This window comes from Melanostigma gelatinosum, assembly GCF_949748355.1.
Source record: "Melanostigma gelatinosum genome assembly, chromosome: 23".
In the NCBI taxonomy this organism is placed as follows: domain Eukaryota; kingdom Metazoa; phylum Chordata; class Actinopteri; order Perciformes; family Zoarcidae; genus Melanostigma; species Melanostigma gelatinosum.
In genome coordinates, this window is record NC_136656.1 from 7,427,375 (window position 1) to 7,447,630 (window position 20,256).

The 20,256-nt window shown below is 46.3% G+C and overlaps 1 protein-coding gene across 2 annotated transcripts; it reads left to right on the forward strand.

Moving 5' to 3' along the window:
* The first annotated feature begins 15,135 nt into the window (after window positions 1–15,135).
* LOC306796315 (uncharacterized protein) lies at window positions 15,136–20,254 on the forward strand. 2 transcript variants are annotated; one of them, XM_079295177.1, is made up of 11 exons: window positions 15,136–15,788; window positions 16,155–16,202; window positions 16,302–16,421; window positions 16,527–16,563; window positions 16,675–16,761; window positions 16,889–17,050; window positions 17,320–17,370; window positions 17,456–17,534; window positions 17,664–17,778; window positions 17,971–18,070; window positions 18,426–20,254. In XM_079295177.1, exons 1-11 carry the CDS (start codon window positions 15,704–15,706, stop codon window positions 19,267–19,269), a joined length of 1,728 nt encoding a protein of 575 aa, XP_079151303.1. In that variant the 5' UTR covers window positions 15,136–15,703; the 3' UTR covers window positions 19,270–20,254. The 2 variants fall into 2 exon arrangements, with proteins under 2 accessions (XP_079151303.1, XP_079151302.1); XM_079295176.1 differs by having other exon boundaries at window positions 16,171–16,202.
* The last annotated feature ends 2 nt before the right edge of the window (window positions 20,255–20,256 follow it).

The window sequence follows — 20,256 nt, forward strand, 5'->3', positions numbered from 1 at the left end:
TGTTGTTGGTGTGGCTGTTGTAGGTGCAGCTGTTGTAGGTACAGCTGTTGTTGTAGGTGCAACTGTTCTTGTAGGTGCAGCTGTTGTTGTAGGTGCTGCTGTTGTAGATGCAGCTGTTGTTGTAGCTGCGGCTGTTGTTGGAGGTGCAACTGTTGTTGTAGGTGCAGGAGTCGTATGTGCGTCTGTTGTCGGTGCAGCTGTTGTAGGTGTCGCTGTTGTCGGTGCAACTGTTGTAGGTTCTGCAGTCGTAGCTGCGGCTGTTGTTGATGCAACAGTTGTTGTAGGTGCCACTGTTGTTGGTACTGCTGTTGTAGGTGCCACAGTTGTTGTAGGTGCCGCTGTTGTTGGTGCTGCTGTTGTTGTAGGTGCGGCAGTAGTAGTTGTGGCTGTTGTAGTTGCTACAGTAGTAGGTATGGCTGTTGTTGATGCTACAGTTGTTGTAGGTGAAGCTGTTGTTGGTGCTGCTGTTGTAGGTGCAACTGTTGTTATAGGTGAGGCAGTCGTAGCTGCGGCTGTTGTAGTTGCTACAGTCGTAGGTGCGGCTGTTGTTGTAGGTGCAACTGTTGTTGTAGGTGCAGCTGTTGTTGGTGCGGCTGTTGTAGGTGCAGCTGTTGTTGTCGGTGCGGCTGTTGTAGTTACTACAGTCGTAGGTGCGGCTGTTGTTGGAGGTGCAACTGTTGTTGGAGGTGCAGCTGTTGTAGGTGCAGCTGTTGTAGGTGCAACTGTTGTTGTCGGTGCGGCTGTTGGAGGTGCAACTGTCGTAGGTGCAACTGGTGTAGGTGCTGCTGTTGTTGTAGGTGCGGCTGTTGTTGTAGGTGCAACTGTTGTTGTAGGTGCAACTCTTGTTGTAGGTGCGGCTGTTGTTGTAGTTGCAAGTGTTGTAGGTGCAACTGTTGTTGTAGGTGCGGCTGTTGTTGTAGGTGCTGCTGTTGTAGGTGCAGCAGTCGTAGCTGCGACTGTTGTAGTAGCTACAGTCGTAGGTGCGGCTGTTGTTGTAGGTGCAGCTGTTGTTGGTGTGGCTGTTGTAGGTGCAACTGTTGTTGTAGGTGCTGCTGTTGTTGTAGGTGCAGCTGTTGTTGTAGGTGCAACTGTTGTTGGTGCAACTGTTGTTGGTGCGGCTGTTGTAGGTGCAACTGTTGTTGTAGGTGCAACTGTTGTTGGTGCAACTGTTGTTGGTGCGGCTGTTGTAGGTGCAACTGTTGTTGTAGGTGCATCTGTTGTTGGTGTAACTGTTGTTGGTGCGGCTGTTGTAGGTGCAACTGTTGTTGTAGGTGCAGCTGTTGTTGTAGGTGCAGCTGTTGTTGTAGCTGCGGCAGTTGTAGGTGCAGCTGTTGTTGTAGGTGTGGCTGTTGTAGGTGCAGCTGTTGTTGTAGGTGCATCTGTTGTTGGTGTAACTGTTGTTGGTGCGGCTGTTGTAGGTGCAACTGTTGTTGTAGGTGCAGCTGTTGTTGTAGGTGCAGCTGTTGTTGTAGCTGCGGCAGTTGTAGGTGCAGCTGTTGTTGTAGGTGTGGCTGTTGTAGGTGCAACTGTTGTAGGTGCTGCAGTCGTAGCTGCGGCTGTTGTTGATGCAACAGTTGTTGTAGGTGCCACTGTTGTTGGTACTGCTGTTGTAGGTGCGGCAGTTGTAGTTGTGGCTGTTGTAGTTGCTACAGTCGTAGGTGCGGCTGTTGTTGTAGGTGCAACTGTCGTAGGTGCAACTGGTGTAGGTGCTGCTGTTGTTGTAGGTGCGGCTGTTGTTGGTGCTGCTGTTGTAGGTGCAACTGTTGTCGTAGGTGCGGCAGTCGTAGCTGCGGCTGTTGTAGGTGCAACTGTTGTCGTAGGTGCGGCAGTCGTAGCTGCGGCTGTTGTAGTTGCTACAGTCGTAGGTGCGGCTGTTGTTGTAGGTGCAACTGTCGTAGGTGCAACTGGTGTAGGTGCTGCTGTTGTTGTAGGTGCGGCTGTTGTTGTAGGTGCAACTGTTGTTGTAGGTGCGGCAGTCGTAGCTGCGGCTGTTGTAGTTGCTACAGTCGTAGGTGCGGCTGTTGTTGTAAGTGCAACTGTTGTTGTAGGTGCAGCTGTTGTAGGTGCAACTGTTGTTGTAGGTGCAGCTGTTGTAGGTGCGGCTGTTGTAGGTGCAACTGTTGTTGTCGGTGCGGCTGTTGGAGGTGCAACTGTCATAGGTGCAACTGGTGTAGGTGCTGCTGTTGTTGTAGGTGCGGCTGTTGTTGTAGTTGCAAGTGTTGTAGGTGCAACTGTTGTTGTAGGTGCGGCTGTTGTTGTAGGTGCTGCTGTTGTAGGTGCAGCAGTCGTAGCTGCGACTGTTGTAGTAGCTACAGTCGTAGGTGCGGCTGTTGTTGTAGGTGCAACTGTTGTTGTAGGTGCAGCTGTTGTAGGTGCGGCTGTTGTAGGTGCAACTGTTGTTGTAGGTGCAACTGTTGTAGGTACTGCTGTTGTTGTAGGTGCGGCTGTTGTTGTAGGTGCAACTGTTGTTGTAGGTGTGGCTGTTGTAGGTGCAGCTGTTGTTGTAGGTGCTGCTGGTGTTGTAGGTGCTGATGTTGTTGTAGGTGCAGCTGTTGTTGTAGGTGCAGCTGTTGTTGTAGGTGCAACTGTTGTTGTAGGTGCAACTGTTGTAGGTGCTGCTGTTGTAGTTGCTACAGTCGTAGGTGCGGCTGTTGTTGTAGGTGCAACTGTTGTTGTAGGTGCAGCTGTTGTCGGTGCGGCTGTTGTAGGTGCAACTGTTGTTGTAGGTGCAACTGTTGTAGGTGCTGCTGTTGTTGTAGGTGCGGCTGTTGTTGTAGGTGCAACTGTTGTTGTAGGTGCAGCTGTTGTAGGTGCGGCTGTTGTAGGTGCAACTGTTGTTGTAGGTGCAACTGTTGTAGGTGCTGCTGTTGTTCTAGGTGCAGCTGTTGTTGTAGGTGCAACTGTCGTAGCTGCGGCTGTTGTAGTTGCTACAGTCGTAGGTGCGGCTGTTGTTGTAGGTGCAAGTGTTGTTGTAGGTGCAGCTGTTGTAGGTGCGGCTGTTGTAGGTGCAACTGTTGTTGTAGGTGCAACTGTTGTAGGTGCTGCTGTTGTTGTAGGTGCGGCTGTTGTTGTAGGTGCAACTGTTGTTGTAGGTGTGGCTGTTGTAGGTGCAGCTGTTGTTGTAGGTTCTGCTGTTGTTGTTGGTGCAACTGTTGTTGTATGTGCAGCTGTTGTAGGTGCAACTGTTGTAGGTGCAACTGTTGTAGGTGCTGCTGTTGTTGTAGGTGCTGCTGTTGTTGTACGTGCTGCTATTGTTGTAGGTGCAGCTGTTGTTGTAGGTGCAGCTGTTGTAGGTGCAACTGTCGTTGGTGCAACTGTTGTTGGTGCGGCTGTTGTAGGTGCGGCTGTTGTAGTAGGTGCAACTGTTGTTGTAGGTGCGGCTGTTGTAGGTGCGGCTGTTGTTGTAGGTGCTGCTGTTGTAGGTGCAACTGGTGTTGTAGGTGCAACTGGTGTTGTAGGTGCTCCTGTTGTTGTAGGTGCAGCTGTTGTTGTAGGTGCAACTGTTGTTGTAGGTGCAACTGTTGTAGGTGCTGCTGTTGTTGTAGGTGCGGCTGTTGTTGTAGGTGCAACTGTTGTTGGTGCAGCTGTTGTAGGTGCACCTGTTGTTGTAGGTGCTGCTGTTGTTGTAGGTGCAGCTGTTGTTGTAGGTGCAACTGTCGTAGCTGCAGCTGTTGTAGTTGCTACAGTCGTAGGTGCGGCTGTTGTTGTAGGTGCAACTGTTGTTGTAGGTGCAGCTGTTGTAGGTGCAGCTGTTGTAGGTGCATCTGTTGTTGTAGGTGCAACTGTTGTAGGTGCTGCTGTTGTTGTAGGTGCGGCTGTTGTTGTAGGTGCAATTGTTGTAGGTGTGGCTGTTGTAGGTGCAGCTGTTGTTGTAGGTGCTGCTGTTGTTGTAGGTGCAGCTGTTGTTGTAGGTACAGCTGTTGTAGGTGTAACTGTTGTTGGTGCAACTGTTGTTGCAGCGGCTGTTGTAGGTGCGGCTGTTGTTGTAGGTGCGGCTGTTGTAGTAGGTGCAACTGTTGTTGTAGGTGCAACTGTTGTTGTAGGTGCGGCTGTTGTAGGTGCGGCCATTGTTGTAGATGCTGCTGTTGTAGGTGCAACTGTTGTTGTAGGTGTGGCTGTTGTAGGTGCAGCTGTTGTTGTAGGTGCTGCTGTTGTTGTAGGTGCAGCTGTTGTTGTAGGTGCAACTGTCGTTGGTGCAACTGTTGTTGGTGCAGCTGTTGTAGGTGCGGCTGTTGTAGTATGTGCAACTGTTGTTGTAGGTGCAACTGTTGTTGTATGTGCGGCTGTTGTAGGTGCGGCTGTTGTTGTAGGTGCTGCTGTTGTAGGTGCAACTGGTGTTGTAGGTGCTGCTGTTGTTGTAGGTGCAGCTGTTGTTGTAGGTGCAGCTGTTGTTGTAGGTGCAACTGTTGTTGTAGGTGCAACTGTTGTAGGTGCTGCTATTGTTGTAGGTGCGGCTGTTGTTGTAGGTGCAACTGTTGTTGGTGCAACTGTTGTTGGTGTGGCTGTTGTAGGTGCACCTGTTGTTGTAGGTGCAGCTGTTGTTGTAGGTGCAACTGTCATAGCTGCAGCAGTTGTAGTTGCTACAGTCGTAGGTGCGGCTGTTGTAGTAGGTGCAACTGTTGTTGTAGGTGCGGCTGTTGTAGGTGCGGCCATTGTTGTAGGTGCTGCTGTTGTAGGTGCAACTGGTGTTGTAGGTGCTGCTGTTGTTGTAGGTGCAGCTGTTGTTGTAGGTGCAGCTATTGTTGTAGGTGCAACTGTTGGTGCAACTGTTGTTGGTGCGGCTGTTGTAGGTGCGGCTGTTGTAGGTGCTGCTGTTGTTGTAGGTGCAGCTGTTGTTGTAGGTGCAACTGTTGTTGGTGCAACTGTTGTTGGTGCGGCTGTTGTAGGTGCAACTGTTGTTGTAGGTGCTGCTGTTGTTGTAGGTGCAGCTGTTGTTGTAGGTGCAGCTGTTGTTGTAGGTGCAGCTATTGTTGTAGGTGCAACTGTTGGTGCAACTGTTGTTGGTGCGGCTGTTGTAGGTGCGGCTGTTGTAGGTGCTGCTGTTGTTGTAGGTGCAGCTGTTGTTGTAGGTGCAACTGTTGTTGGTGCAACTGTTGTTGGTGCGGCTGTTGTAGGTGCAACTGTTGTTGTAGGTGCAGCTGTTGTAGGTGCGGCTGTTGTAGGTGCAACTGTTGTTGTAGGTGCAACTGTTGTAGGTGCTGCTGTTGTTGTAGGTGCGGCTGTTGTTGTAGGTGCAACTGTTGTTGTAGGTGTGGCTGTTGTAGGTGCAGCTGTTGTTGTAGGTCCTGCTGTTGTTGTAGGTGCAGCTGTTGTTGTAGGTGCAGCTGTTGTAGGTGCAACTGTTGTTGGTGCAACTGTTGTTGGTGCGGCTGTTGTAGGTGCGGCTGTTGTAGGTGCGGCCGTTGTTGTAGGTGCTGCTGTTGTAGGTGCAACTGGTGTTGTAGGTGCTGCTGTTGTTGCAGGTGCAGCTGTTGTTGTAGGTGCAACTGTTGGTGCAACTGTTGTTGGTGCGGATGTTGTAGGTGCGGCTGTTGTAGGTGCTGCTGTTGTTGTAGATGCAGCTGTTGTTGTAGATGCAACTGTTGTTGGTGCAACTGTTGTTGGTGCAACTGTTGTTGGTGCGGCTGTTGTAGGTGCGGCTGTTGTTGTAGGTGAGGCTGTTGTAGTAGGTGTGGCTGTTGTTGTAGGTGTGGCTGTTGTAGGTGCAGCTGTTGTTGTAGGTGCATCTGTTGTTGGTGTAACTGTTGTTGGTGCGGCTGTTGTAGGTGCAACTGTTGTTGTAGGTGCAGCTGTTGTTGTAGGTGCAGCTGTTGTTGTAGCTGCGGCAGTTGTAGGTGCAGCTGTTGTTGTTGGTGCAACTGTTGTTGGTGTGGCTGTTGTAGGTGCAGCTGTTGTAGGTACAGCTGTTGTTGTAGGTGCAACTGTTCTTGTAGGTGCAGCTGTTGTTGTAGGTGCTGCTGTTGTAGATGCAGCTGTTGTTGTAGCTGCGGCTGTTGTTGGAGGTGCAACTGTTGTTGTAGGTGCAGGAGTCGTATGTGCGTCTGTTGTCGGTGCAGCTGTTGTAGGTGTCGCTGTTGTCGGTGCAACTGTTGTAGGTTCTGCAGTCGTAGCTGCGGCTGTTGTTGATGCAACAGTTGTTGTAGGTGCCACTGTTGTTGGTACTGCTGTTGTAGGTGCCACAGTTGTTGTAGGTGCCGCTGTTGTTGGTGCTGCTGTTGTTGTAGGTGCGGCAGTAGTAGTTGTGGCTGTTGTAGTTGCTACAGTAGTAGGTATGGCTGTTGTTGATGCTACAGTTGTTGTAGGTGAAGCTGTTGTTGGTGCTGCTGTTGTAGGTGCAACTGTTGTTATAGGTGCGGCAGTCGTAGCTGCGGCTGTTGTAGTTGCTACAGTCGTAGGTGCGGCTGTTGTTGTAGGTGCAACTGTTGTTGTAGGTGCAGCTGTTGTTGGTGCGGCTGTTGTAGGTGCAGCTGTTGTTGTCGGTGCGGCTGTTGTAGTTACTACAGTCGTAGGTGCGGCTGTTGTTGGAGGTGCAACTGTTGTTGGAGGTGCAGCTGTTGTAGGTGCAGCTGTTGTAGGTGCAACTGTTGTTGTCGGTGCGGCTGTTGGAGGTGCAACTGTCGTAGGTGCAACTGGTGTAGGTGCTGCTGTTGTTGTAGGTGCGGCTGTTGTTGTAGGTGCAACTGTTGTTGTAGGTGCAACTCTTGTTGTAGGTGCGGCTGTTGTTGTAGGTGCTGCTGTTGTTGGTGCTGCTGTTGTAGGTGCAACTCTTGTAGGTGCAGCAGTCGTTGCTGCGGCTGTTGTAGTAGCTACAGTTGTAGGTGCGGCTGTTGTTGTAGGTACAACTGTTGTTGTAGGTGCAGCTGTTGTAGGTGCGGCTGTTGTAGGTGCAACTGTTGTTGTAGGTGCAACTGTTGTAGGTGCTGCTGTTGTTGTAGGTGCGGCTGTTGTTGTAGGTGCAACTGTTGTTGTAGGTGTGGCTGTTGTAGGTGCAGCTGTTGTTGTAGGTGCTCCTGTTGTTGTAGGTGCAGCTGTTGTTGGAGGTGCAGCTGTTGTAGGTGCAACTGTCGTTGGTGCAACTGTTGTTGGTGCGGCTGTTGTAGGTGCAGCTGTTGTAGGTGCGGCTGTTGTTGTAGGTGCGGCTGTTGTAGTAGGTGCAACTGTTGTTGTAGGTGCAACTGGTGTTGTAGGTGCTGCTGTTGTGGTAGGTGCTGCTGTTGTAGGTGCAACTGGTGTTGTAGGTGCTGCTGTTGTTGTAGGTGCAGCTGTTGTTGTAGGTGCAGCTGTTGTTGTAGGTGCAACTGTTGTAGGTGCTGCTGTTGTTGTAGGTGTGGCTGTTGTTGTAGGTGCAGCTGTTGTTGTAGGTGCAACTGTTGTTGGTGCAACTGTTGTTGGTGCGGCTGCTGTAGGTGTGGCTGTTGTAGGTACAGCTGTTGTTGTAGGTCTGGCTGTTGTTGTAGGTCTGGCTGTTGTTGTAGGTGCTGCTGTTGTAGGTGCAACTGTTGTTGTAGGTGCGGCTGTTGTAGGTGCAACTGTTGTTGTCGGTGCGGCTGTTGGAGGTGCAACTGTCGTAGGTGCAACTGGTGTAGGTGCTGCTATTGTTGTAGGTGCGGCTGTTATTGTAGGTGCAACTGTTGTTGTAGGTGCAACTGTTGTTGTAGGTGCGGCTGTTGTTGTAGGTGCTGCTGTTGTTGGTGCTGCTGTTGTAGGTGCAACTGTTGTAGATGCAGCAGTCGTAGCTGCGGCTGTTGTAGTAGCTACAGTCGTAGGTGCGGCTGTTGTTGTAGGTGCAACTGTTGTTGTAGGTGCAGCTGTTGTAGGTGCGGCTGTTGTAGGTGCAACTGTTGTTTGTGTAACTGTTGTTGGTGCGGCTGTTGTAGGTGCAACTGTTGTTGTAGGTGCAGCTGTTGTTGTAGGTGCAACTGTTGTTTGTGTAACTGTTGTTGGTGCGGCTGTTGTAGGTGCAACTGTTGTTGTAGGTGCAACTGTTGTTGGTGCAACTGTTGTTGGTGCGGCTGTTGTAGCTGCGGCTGTTGTAGGTACAGCTGTTGTTGTAGGTGCGGCTGTTGTTGTAGGTGCAGCTGTTGTTGTAGGTGCAACTGTTGTAGGTACTGCTGTTGTTGTAGGTGTGGCTGTTGTTGTAGGTGCAACTGTTGTTGGTGCAACTGTTGTAGGTGCAGCTGTTGTTGTAGGTGCAACTGTTGTTGGTGCAACTGTTGTTGGTGCAACTGTTGTTGGTGCGGCTGCTGTAGGTGCGGCTGTTGTAGGTACAGCTGTTGTTGTAGGTGGGGCTGTTGTAGTAGCTGCGGCTGTTGTTGTAGGTGTGGCTGTTGTTGTAGGTGCAACTGTTGTTGGTGCAACTGGTGTAGGTGCTGCTGTTGTTGTAGGTGCGGCTGTTGTTGTAGGTGCAACTGTTGTTGGTGCAACTGTTGTAGGTGCAGCTGTTGTTGTAGGTGCAACTGTTGTTGGTGTAACTGTTGTTGGTGCGGCTGTTGTAGGTGCAACTGTTGTTGTAGGTGCAGCTGTTGTTGTAGGTGCAGCTTTTGTTGTAGCTGCGGCAGTTGTAGGTGCAGCTGTTGTTGTAGGTGCAGCTGTTGTTGTAGGTGCAGCTGTTGTTGTAGGTGCAACTGTTGTTGGTGCAACTGTTGTTGGTGCGGTTGTTGTAGGTGCGGCTGTTGTAGGTACAGCTGTTGTTGTAGGTGCAACTGTTGTTGTAGGTGCAGCTGTTGTTGTAGGTGCTGCTGTTGTAGATGCAGCTGTTGTTGTAGCTGCGGCTGTTGTTGGAGGTGCAACTGTTGTTGGAGGTGCAGGAGTCGTAGGTGCGTATGTTGTCGGTGCAGCTGTTGTAGGTGTGGCTGTTGTAGGTGCAACTGTTGTAGGTGCTGCAGTCGTAGCTGCAGCTGTTGTTGGTGCAACAGTTGTTGTAGGTGCCACTGTTGTTGGTACTGCTGTTGTAGGTGCCACAGTTGTTGTAGGTGCCGCTGTTGTTGGTGCTGCTGTTGTTGTAGGTGCGGCAGTAGTAGTTGCGGCTGTTGTCGTTGCTACAGTCGTAGGTGCGGCTGTTGTTGGTGCTACAGTTGTTGTAGGTGCAGCTGTTGTTGGTGCTGCTGTTGTAGGTGCTGCTGTTGTAGGTGCAACTGGTGTTGTAGGTGCTGCTGTTGTTGTAGGTGCAGCCGTTGTAGGTGCTGCAGTTGTAGGTTCTGCTGTTGTGGTTGTTCCAGTCGTAGGTGCGGCAGTTGTATGGGCTGAAATTGTAAGTGCTGCAGTCGTAGGTGCGGCTGTTGTAGGTGCGGCAGTTGTACGGGCTGTAATCGTAAGTGCTGCAGTTGTAGATGCGGCAGTTGTAGGAGTGGCAGTTGTAGGTGCTGCAGTTGTAGGTGATGATGTTGTAGGTGTGGCAGTTGTAGGTGATGATGTTGTAGGTGCCGAAATTGTAGGTGCTGCACTCGTAGGTTCGGCTGTTGTGGGGGCTGCAGTTGTAGGTGCCGAAGTTGTTGGTGCTTCAGACGTAGGTAAGTCTGTTGTAGGTGCCGCAGTTGTACGGGCTGCAATCGTAAGTGCTGCAGTTGTCTGTGCTGCAGTTGTTAGTGTGGCTGTTATAGGTGTGGCTGTTGTAAATGCTGCAGTTGTAGGTGCCGCCATTGTAGATGCTGCTGTTGTAGGTGCAGCAGTTGTAGGTGCTGCCGTTGGTGGTGATGCAGTTGTAGGCGATGTAGTCGTAGGTGCTGCAGTTGTAGATCCGGCAGTTGTAGGTGTGGCAGTTGTAGGTGCTGCTATTGTTGGTGCCGAAGGTGTTGGTGCTTCAGACGTAGGTAAGGCTGTTGTAGGTGCCGCAGTTGTTGGTGCTGCAGTCGTAAGTGCTGCTAATGTAGGTGCAGCAGTCATAAATGAGGTTGTTGTACATGCTGCAGTCGTAGGTGTGGCAGTTGTAGATGCTGCAGTCGTAGGTGCGGCAGTTCTAGGTAATGATGTTGTAGTTGTTAATATTGTAGGTGCCGAAATTGTAGGTGCTGCACTCGTAGGTTCGGCTGTTGTGGGGGCTGCAGTTGTAGGTGCTGCTGTCGTAGCTGCGGCAGTTGTACGGGCTGCAATCGTAAGTGCTGCAGTTGTAGGTGCTGCTATTGTAGGTGCCGCAGTTGTAGATGCTGCAGTCGTATGTGCTGCTGTTGTACGTGCTGCAGTCATAGGTGCAACTGTTGTAGGTGCTGCTGTAGTTGTAGTTAAGGCTGTTGTCGGTGCTGCAGTTGTTAGTGTGGCTGTTATAGGTGTGGCTGTTGTAAATGCTGCAGTTGTAGGTGCTGCCATTGTAGATGCTGCTGTTGTAGGTGCAGCAGTTGTAGGTGCTGCCGTTGGTGGTGATGCAGTTGTAGGCGATGTAGTCGTAGGTGCTGCAGTTGTAGATGTGGCAGTTGTAGGAGTGGCAGTTGTTGGTGCTGTAGTTGTAGGTGATGATGTTGTAGGTGTGGCAGTTGTTGGTGCTGCAGTCGTAAGTGCTGCTAATGTAGGTGCTGCAGTCATAAATGAGGTTGTTGTATATGCTGCAGTCGTAGGTGTGGCAGTTGTAGATGCTGCAGTCGTAGGTGTTGCCGTTGTAGGTGTGGCAGTTGAGGCAGTTGTAGGTGTGGCTGTTGTAGATGGTGCAGTCGTAGGTGCGGCAGTTCTAGGTAATGATGTTGTAGTTGCTAATATTGTAGGTGCCGAAATTGTAGGTGCTGCACTCGTAGGTTCGGCTGTTGTGGGGGCTGCAGTTGTAGGTGCTGCTGTCATAGTTGCGGCAGTCATAGGTGCTGCAGTCGTAGGTGCGGCTGTTGTAGATGATGCAGTCGTAGGTGCGGCAGTTGTACGGGCTACAATCGTAAGTGCTGCAGTTGTAGGTGCTGCCGTTGTAGGTGCTGGTGTTGTAGGTGCTGTAGTTGTAGGTTCTGCTGTTGTGGTTGTTCCAGTCGTAGGTGCGGCAGTTGTACGGGCTGCAATCATAAGTGCTGCAGTCGTAGGTGCGGCTGTTGTAGATGCTGCAGTTGTAGGTGCGGCAGTTGTACGGGCTGCAATCGTAAGTGATGCTATTGTACGTGCCACAGTTGTAGATGCCGCAGTCGTAGGTGCTGCTGTTGTACGTGCTGCAGTCGTAGGTGCAACTGTTGTAGGTGCTGCTGTAGTTGAAGTTAAGGCTGTCGTAGGTGCTGCAGTTGTTAGTGTGGCTGTTATAGGTGTGGCTGTTGTAAATGCTGCAGTTGTAGGTGCGGCAGTTGTAGGTGCTGCCATTGTAGATGCTGCTGTTGTAGGTGCAGCAGTTGTAGGTGCTGTTGTTGGTGGTGATGTAGTTGTAGGCGCTGTAGTCGTAGGTGCTGCAGTTGTGGATGCGGCAGTTGTAGGAGTGGCAGTTGTAGGTGCTGCAGTTGTAGGGAATGATGTTGTAGGTGTGGCAGTTATAGGTGCTGCAGTTGTTGGTGCTTCAGATGTAGGTAAGGCTGTTGTAGGTGCCGCAGTTGTTGGTGCTGCAGTCGTAGGTGCTGCTAATGTAGGTGCTGCAGTCGTAAATGAGGTTATTGTAGTTGCTGCAGTCGTAGCTGTTGCCGTTGTTGGTGATGCAGTTGTAGGTGTGGCTATTGTAGATGCTGCAGTCGTAGGTGCTGCAGTTGTAGCGGCTGCAGTTGTAGGTGCTGCAGTCGTAGGTGCTGCTGTTGTAGGGGCTGCAGTCGTAGGTGCTGCTGTTGTAGGTGCTGCTGTTGTAGGGGCTGCAGTCGTAGGTGCGGCTGTTCTAGGGGCTGCAGTTGTAGGTGCTGCAGTCGTAGGTGCTGCTGTTGTAGGGGCTGCAGTCATAGGTGCTGCTGTTTTAGGTGCTGCTGTTGTAAGTGCTGCAGTTGTAGGTGCTGCTGTTGTAAGTGCTGCAGTTGTAGGTGCGGCTGTTGTAGGTGCCGTGGTAAAAGTAACACAATTATTATTGTTAAAAATGATTATCAAAAGAAAGTTTACTTTTTGCCTTCCTTAACCATTCATGATCTTATGGTACTAATACACTAATATTCTACACATTGAATGAGATTTCAGCAAGAACTCTATCTTAACTTTATTTATATTTTTCACTCAAACTTTTCAACTCAAGAACCTTTAAAAGCTTTCAAACAACTTACCTATCAGAATCAGGAAAATCGATACTATCTGTCCGACATCCATCTTGTTTTTTTCTGATTCTATAAAATCAAACAATACAGAGACTTTCTCAGAGACACATAATGTCAAAAGATTTTACGCTGCAGTTATTAATGACTACAATTACTACTTTTTAAATAGATTAAAACAATATCTTTAGCAGTCACCTTTTTGTCTGTATATATCCTACCTCTAGTGTTCAAATTTGAACTAGATTACCGACAATTTTACAAATTAAAGTCACTGGGATCAGTGGTTATCTGTTATTTTTGGTAAAAGGCCCAGTTCCCTTCACAATACCTAATTTCAGTGCTAAAACTAAACCCTGTCTAGAGAATTCCACCTGATTCTTCACACCTCACCGACACATTTCTTCTCATATTCTATCTTCAATTTCTCGTGTTTATTCTTCATAAGATCTTATCCAATTTTCGCTAACCAATCACTAGAGATCAATGTATCTGCCTAAATGCAACGCCATTTTAAGTAGACAGATATGTGTTGCCATGACAACAGATTTTGTGCCAGTGTTTTAAGAGTTGAACCAAGCCAGTTAAAACAAAACGCTAGAAAAACCAAACGAGATGTTTGCCGCTATTGAGCTTGACATGCCGTAAATGTTAAATTAATTTGTTATTCACAGGCTACTTAGGTAACCATCAAATATATAGATCCTCCCAGAATAGACCAGGCGTCTATTCTGGGAGGATTTGAGTTCATGTTTCAGATTACTTGGAAGGGTTGAGGACAAATTACAAAAATATCTGACATCAAAAATGGCCTACTGGAAAGTCTCGCCATATATTCGATTTTTGTGTGAACTAGATCTCAACAGGCTACCGACGTCCATTCCTTCCAAACTGTCCTGCACCTTCATAAAATACCAAACCGCCTTTTTAATACACAATAAAGCTTCAAAATTCATGGAAGTGATATTTACTGACTTATTTTATATTGTAGAACAGAATGTTACAATCTCTTCAGTGTGTGAACCACAGACCCTCTTTCAGGCATCTAACCAACCACCCATTTAAAAAACGTTTAAACTTAATTAAGAACATTTTAAAAAAGAGACGAGGGAACCAGAAGTGTAAAAATGCAAAGTCATTTTCGGGTTTTAGGACTCATTCCTGCAGTGTTCTAGTGATACTGTGTAAAAACAGGTGAATGGAAACACATTTCATGTAATTCCTATTCAAAAACAGGACTGCATCTGTGAACATCAACATCAACACACAGTTTCATAGGATAGTGTCTGTGACCTTTGTCACAGCCCCCACCTATCCGTTTTATTTATTTCTCTCTCTCTCTTTCTCTCTCTCTCTCACTCACACACAGACACACACACAACACACCAGTATTGCTCTTCTACTTCTAGAGAAACCTACACAAAACATCTTAAAATGTCATTTAAATAGTGAGTAAAACACAACTTGTACACTGCCTCCTGAACTGAGTTGGAATTCAAATGAGCTGAAAATGAATTTAAAGTTCGCAAATGTAAAATCTAAAATGCGCACTGACCTTTCAACACCATTCTCCTCTCATCTTGCATGGATCTTAAGTACACTGCTGGGTGTAACAAAGAGCAATCTAAAGTTGTCTCACGAAACCAGTTCTACCTGCTATAATCACGCCTGTCAGTCCTCATAGCAGTGACAAAAATGAGAAGGCTTTCTGTATATTGTTAAACAGGCTGCTGTTCACAGATTAGGTGTACAGGAAGATTTCGGAGTGCGCACATGTGTTGTTTCTGTACTAGCGATTTGTCTGACAGCACAGCCTGTTTGGATGAGCATGACTTTTCACTGGTAAAAGTGACAAAACAACAAGTAGTTATTGTTGTGACGAAGCTGTTCCTCCCAGTTTCTGGCACATGTTCTGATGGTTCTCATGGACATAAATAGCATCCTATTCAGCATCAATCCTAGCAGTTTATTTTGGCACAGTCATGAGCATAAGAATTCCTTTGAATTCAAATTACCCTGACACACCCATCAAAGTTAATTGTCTTGATTCAGTGGCTGAAAGCTGAAGACATTTCATGCAGAAGTTGTTTTGTGTTGAGCTGGTAAGAACATAAAACATGAAAAATAAAGAACAATCTTACGAAGGGGAGATTGCTCTCTTTTCCAATACCCTGCATACACATATTCACATTTCTGTTAGATGCCCAATTGGCCTACAGTCTGATCTGTTGGCCAAGAAGCAGCAGTGCTGGAGCAGCCTGGGGTTAATATAATGTAAAAATATATGATAATGTAAAAGAAACACATGAATAGGATTTAAAAATGATAAACAATAAACAGAAGAGTAAATCCAGTGTGGTTATAGTAGTAAGAGATATGAATAAATAGCCACAAATTTAATTTAGTAAAAGACAGTGGCAATCAGAAGTTTTAAGATTTTTGACTTTGGAAACAGTGCGCAAATCTGTCTCGACAGTTCATATAATAGCAACAGATCATAAATATAATTTGCCTTAAATAATTTAGGAAACATATATATATATTTTGACATACTGTGCAAGGATCTGACAACCGGAGTGATGTATAATACTTTCATAAATTGTTGCTGTAATTCAAGGTGAAAATAGGCAGGTTTTGCAATATTTTTAATGTGAATATTTGAATGTAGGTCTGAGTCGGTGACTACATCAACATTTCTGACTTGGTTTGATGTCTTTAACATTGAGCACTGATTTATAAGCATTTTTATTTGGCACGAAAACATTTTTTTGTTGTATTTTGAATTGAAAGTTTGCACACCCAATCACTGATTTGTTCAATAATGACCTGGGTCAAAGCCACCTCATTGTTATTGCCTTTAAATGAAAATGATCCATGCCTAAATGCAGAGAGCGATGAGTTTTAAATTATAACTACATATCCCATAATCACCTTTTTCAATTAGTATGGAAGCCCTTGAGTCCAAACATAATATTTTCGCATATCCGCGCTACTGCTGCCGCTGCTCTTAAAGGAGACGCATCCCAAACAGGCCTATACTCGGTTTAAGAAATATGAGGTTTGCCATAGCTTTAAGAGGTAGATAATGTTAAATGTTTCTAGAATTCAATTATCATACAACGTTAACTTTGTTCTATTAACAAGCGGGTTTTTGAAATGCTTGCTTAAGTCACTACGACTCAACATTACCATTACTCTTGACTGAGCTAACGTAACTTGGTCCCAAAAGGCCCTTCAATGTTACGTTGGTATTACATGTCCTATGTTTATAATTAACGTTAACGTTACGTCAACTAACGCCAATTACAAAGGTCTGTAAGGGTCATAACAGTTAAATATGAGCACCATGGACTCGGAGGAAGACGAGGTTTCGGGTATTCGTCATTGGATTGAGAAAACCGGAGACTCAACGGAGGCCGCCCAACCATCCTCGGACTCGACTGAACTGTCAAGCGGGAGAAGAGGAAGTAAAAGGCTAGTGAAAACCACAGTGACCTCTCCGGAATCCGGTGACTCTGGGTCGGGTGTTCGAGTTTTGCGAGCCAGGGGAGTTGGAGCTGGCAGGACTAACGTTATGAATTCCACGAATGCGACTTACAGGCAAACACCTAACGTTAAGAGTATGCACCGTGGACGTGGGAGACCTGTGGGATCACGCTCCAAAAACACACAGTAAGTGCCTGCACAAACGCACGTCAAATACTTTGCAGTACAATAGCACTATTGCAACAAACGAACTAACTAACGTTACTTATCACTCTCAAAGGCTAGTTAGAGGTACTAGTGAGATTGCACTGCAAGGACGGTTAGGGCTGTAATTGTAGGAAGTGTGCTGTGGGGGTTCTTAAAGCTATAGGTTTACTAGATGTTGAAACCAAAACAAATGAGTTAAATGCACGCGTTGTCCTGTCTGTGCTCTTGTTATCCTGTTGTTTTTCATTTTTCAAAGGGCACTTGAGTTATAACATACTGTGTGTATTCCAAGGTATACCACCAATTTTTTAAAATTCATTTGCACCTGGCTTTTATTTACTGTAGACTCTCTCTCACACAGACCAGCGGTGAAGAAATCCACAGCCAAAAATGGTAAAAAGATACATAAGTCCTATTCATCTATTTGTAGGAATTTTGTCATTGTTATGTAATACATCTGTCACTAATGCTTGGGCACTCTCACCTCATTAGCATCCAAACACACTCTTGGATCAAAGCTGTCCAAATCTAGAGTATGCAAAGGAAGACCTCCAACCCAAGCCTCTCGCACCACACCAGCAACATGCAAACCTGAAGCGGAGATGGAGGCTGGTAAGACAAATACCACTTGCAGTCATTTTACGACATACAATAAGACTACGAACAACTGCAATCATCTGAAACTGAAAGAACAGATTAATTTGCTCTGTTTTTCAGGAGAGGAAACAGGAACTTTGAAAGGAAGCGATGACAAGTGAGTGGTATACGTCTTATTAAATGAGCAACAGAGAAAACGTTGGATTTCATGTTTGATTTTCCAGTGTGAATTTGATTGTGGCCAGTGTGGTGTGGATGTCCATATTAGCATTGCAGATCCAGATGCAGCTCTTGACGAGGACCCTCCATTCAGAGATGACCCCAATGACCTCATCTATAAACCCGAGACAAAGACGTATGCTGAGCTCACTGCCTTTCCATAATGACCATTAGTCCTGAATGTTACTTTGTACAAAAACATGATGAATGTTAATAAATATTAGCTTCAACAGTGAATTGAGCTTTATCTCTTAACTCCTTAGGGTAAAACCAAGGCGGAATACAACGTTAAAACAAAAGGAAGTCAAGAAAGAGTCGTCGGAAAAGGAGGAGGAAGAAGAAGATGACATTAAAAAGGAAGACTCAACAGAGATTGTTGTACAGAGTGAAGATGGAGTGGGCTATCACACAGCGCCACCCAGGAAGTAAGCAAAATACGGTTTGATGATTAGTTAATGGAACAGAAGGACTGATGGCTGAACAAGCCGACAATAGGTTTATTTCATACCTCATTGGTACCTGAAGCCACACGCCCTCACCAACGTCTGACAGCCTGCTTACTGACAAAATGTTTGCACATTACATTATGAAGGAACTTAACAACATAGATATGATCCTATTGGACGTTTGGGAGGAAGGATTAAAGTATTGGTCGACATTTTAAATTCTGTTTTGTAATCTGTTTTCATTCTAGGAGAGGCCGACAACAAAAAGATGACAAAGGCCCTCGGCTGCCAAAACAAAGGTAACGGTCTTAGTTGTATTACTTACTGTAGTATTTGTATCAACTATAATTATTGTACAATTTCCCTTTTTTTCTGTTGCCATAGGAAGAAGCCCCCAGTGCAGTACGTCCGCTGCGAAATTGAGGGCTGTGGTACTGTCTTGGCCCACCCGCGTTACCTACAGGTTTGCCATACTGTCAACATTTTGACATACTGTTTTAGATCTGTGAACTTACCTTAAGGTGCACCAGGTGCAAAGTTGGGTGCTTTTTACTGTAATATTTACTCCTTTTCTCTCATCTCTTTATTTCAGCACCATATCAAATACCAGCACTTGCTTAAAAAGAAGTATGTGTGTGATCACCCCTCGTGTGGCCGATTGTTTCGTCTGCAGAAGCAGCTGTTGCGCCATGCAAAACATCATACAGGTGATGTCAAGGCACAAATGTGTATCTACTCAGTATCAAGACTGGCGATATACCTTATGCTTATTTGAGTATGAAAATAGTGATATAATTTCTGAGCTGCTTGAAATGCCAAGGTAGTAAGTGAAAACCTGACATTTTCTGTGTCTATCCTGTCATGTAGTTTATTTATTCTGCTTGTCATCTTTATTTCAGATCAAAGGGACTATATCTGTGAGTATTGTGCTCGTGCCTTCAAGAGCTCCCATAACCTGGCTGTGCACAGGATGATTCACACAGGAGAAAAGCCAATCCAGTGAGTAGCAAACTTCACAATATCATGTCGCAATGTGTGCTGTGGGCCAGGAAGAACTTTAAGTCTGGCTTATATCCGTTATTACAAGTGAGAAAGCGCATTATTTAGGTTCAGTCTTATTTATGTAGAAATAAACCATTTAAAAATAACCCCATAATACATATTTTCTTTAGTTCTTACTTTAATGTTAACTACAAACATTAACTTTAACTTTTAAGTAAAAAGCTCAAACTATTTCTTCCACCACTGATTATCAGTAAATTGCAGTGCAATTGGAGGTCAAGTGTCACAGATGAGACTTGAGCGTCAGGTCCGTTCAGACTGTAACCTGGTCTTTGTCTCCACCCTGTGGCAGATGTGAGATCTGCGGCTTCACCTGCCGTCAGAAGGCCTCCTTAAACTGGCACATGAAGAAGCACGATGCAGAATCCTCCTACCAGTTCTCTTGCTCGATTTGCAGCAAAAAGTTTGAGAAAAAGGACTCCGTTGTTGCACACAAGGCCAAGAGCCACCCTGAGGTGCTCATAGCTGAAGCCCTGGCAGCTAATGGGGGCTCAGTAATATGCAGTCCCGCCCTGATCCCAGAGACTCTCCCAGTGCTCACCCAGCCCGACCAACCCTCTGTCGGCCAGGAGAATCAGGAAGTAGTGAATAGTACGCTCACTCCACTACAGCAGGTGGGGCTCCTGCTCCCCCTACAGACGCAGACAGATGTATCTCTGGGCCAGTTTTTCCAATTGCCCACGCACCAAGTGGTGCAGGTGGCACAACAGCAGCAAGCCCCCACCTTGCTGCACCTCACGGCTGCTAGTCCTACTAACTTATCCAGCACCAGCCACCCCCAGCTCATCCAGCTCTCCACCCATCCTGCCAGCACCGTCACGCCCATGACTGTCGCGGACCCTCAGAGCACCCTGCTCACCCTGAGCTCCGTCACCACACTGGCCTCCACAGCCTCCCTGGCTTCCCAGCAGGCTATGCAGTGGGGCAGGGAGACCGATGAGGACGAACAGTTACCAGGGGAGGGTGAGCTGTGGGACAGGGTGGTGGTGGGTGGCGCTCATCAGGATGTCGGGGAAATGATGTGGGAGAGTAACGAGGAAAGAAGGAAGGAAGATGAGGGGATTGAATGGGAGAGGGAAGGAGGGAGACCGATTATTTTACAGTGTGCCGAGGTTCATGGAGACAGTTTAATCTAGATAAAAGGCCACGAAATGATCTTAGCAGGAACTTTATGCACAGGGAAGTTTTGATTTGAGAAAGGAACAAACGACTGAAGGACATGTCAAGACTTAAAGCTCACATTCTAAATATTTTAAATTATAGACTTTATCTCCATGGAGTGGAACACAGCAGTTATACAAAGTACGCAGCTACACAGAGCTACTTATATCAGGGAGTATGATTTATTATGTTGTAGATTACATACACTTCTTTTACCACTTACTGAATATTTTGTGACTCTTGTGTTTGTATATATGTGTGTGTGTGTCATTTCTAGAGATTAAAAAGACTGCAAGATGATAGTACATATTGTACAAAAAGTAACAAATGACATATATATATCCCTCATGTCCATATGTGAATGAATGAATAATTTGGTCAACTCTAGTAGTTTTAGTTCATGACAACTTACAGAACAAATTAACTGTGAGCAACAACTAAAACTAAATATGGTTCTCGAAGTAAAATAATCTAATTTAATATAATAATATTTAGAAATCCTTTGAGATATGCGAGATCTTTTCTTTCACAGCAGACATTTTGACTTTTTACAGTAGGACAAGCACAAGTGTCTAATATTATTGATGACTTCTATTTATGTGTCCAAGTCAGTCATGACAGTGAGCCAGCATCCGATGCAACATGTTAAAATGTCTTTTGTGGAAAAGGCCCATAAGAAAAGATCTAAAATGCCTTCCTTGTATTCTCTTTCTTTGTCCTAAGTTGTGCCACTTCTCTTCCAAATTGAACTGAACCATCTGATTGAATTTGTTACGGAGTGTTGCCTTAATGTTTTTTCACAGTTAAGACTATGCAGGCAGGATAGAAATAGTTTTTGTCATCAATCTTGTTTTGAAACATTCTTGGATAATAAAATATACCTCTGTGCACTGCCACTACTACTGAGCACTCGTAATCTTATGATCTTAATTTATTAGAAAATGTGTTCAGATTAATAATAA

Bases quoted from the DNA above. Each gene is read 5' to 3' on its own strand.
- LOC306796315 (XM_079295176.1), top strand. From the start codon at position 15,454: ATGAGCACCATGGACTCGGAGGAAGACGAGGTTTCGGGTATTCGTCAT. The intron at 16,564-16,674 runs GTGAGTGGTATA...TGTCCATATTAG, and splicing joins TTGAAAGGAAGCGATGACAA to CATTGCAGATCCAGATGCAG. The intron at 17,535-17,663 runs GTTTGCCATACT...TCTTTATTTCAG, and splicing joins CCCACCCGCGTTACCTACAG to CACCATATCAAATACCAGCA.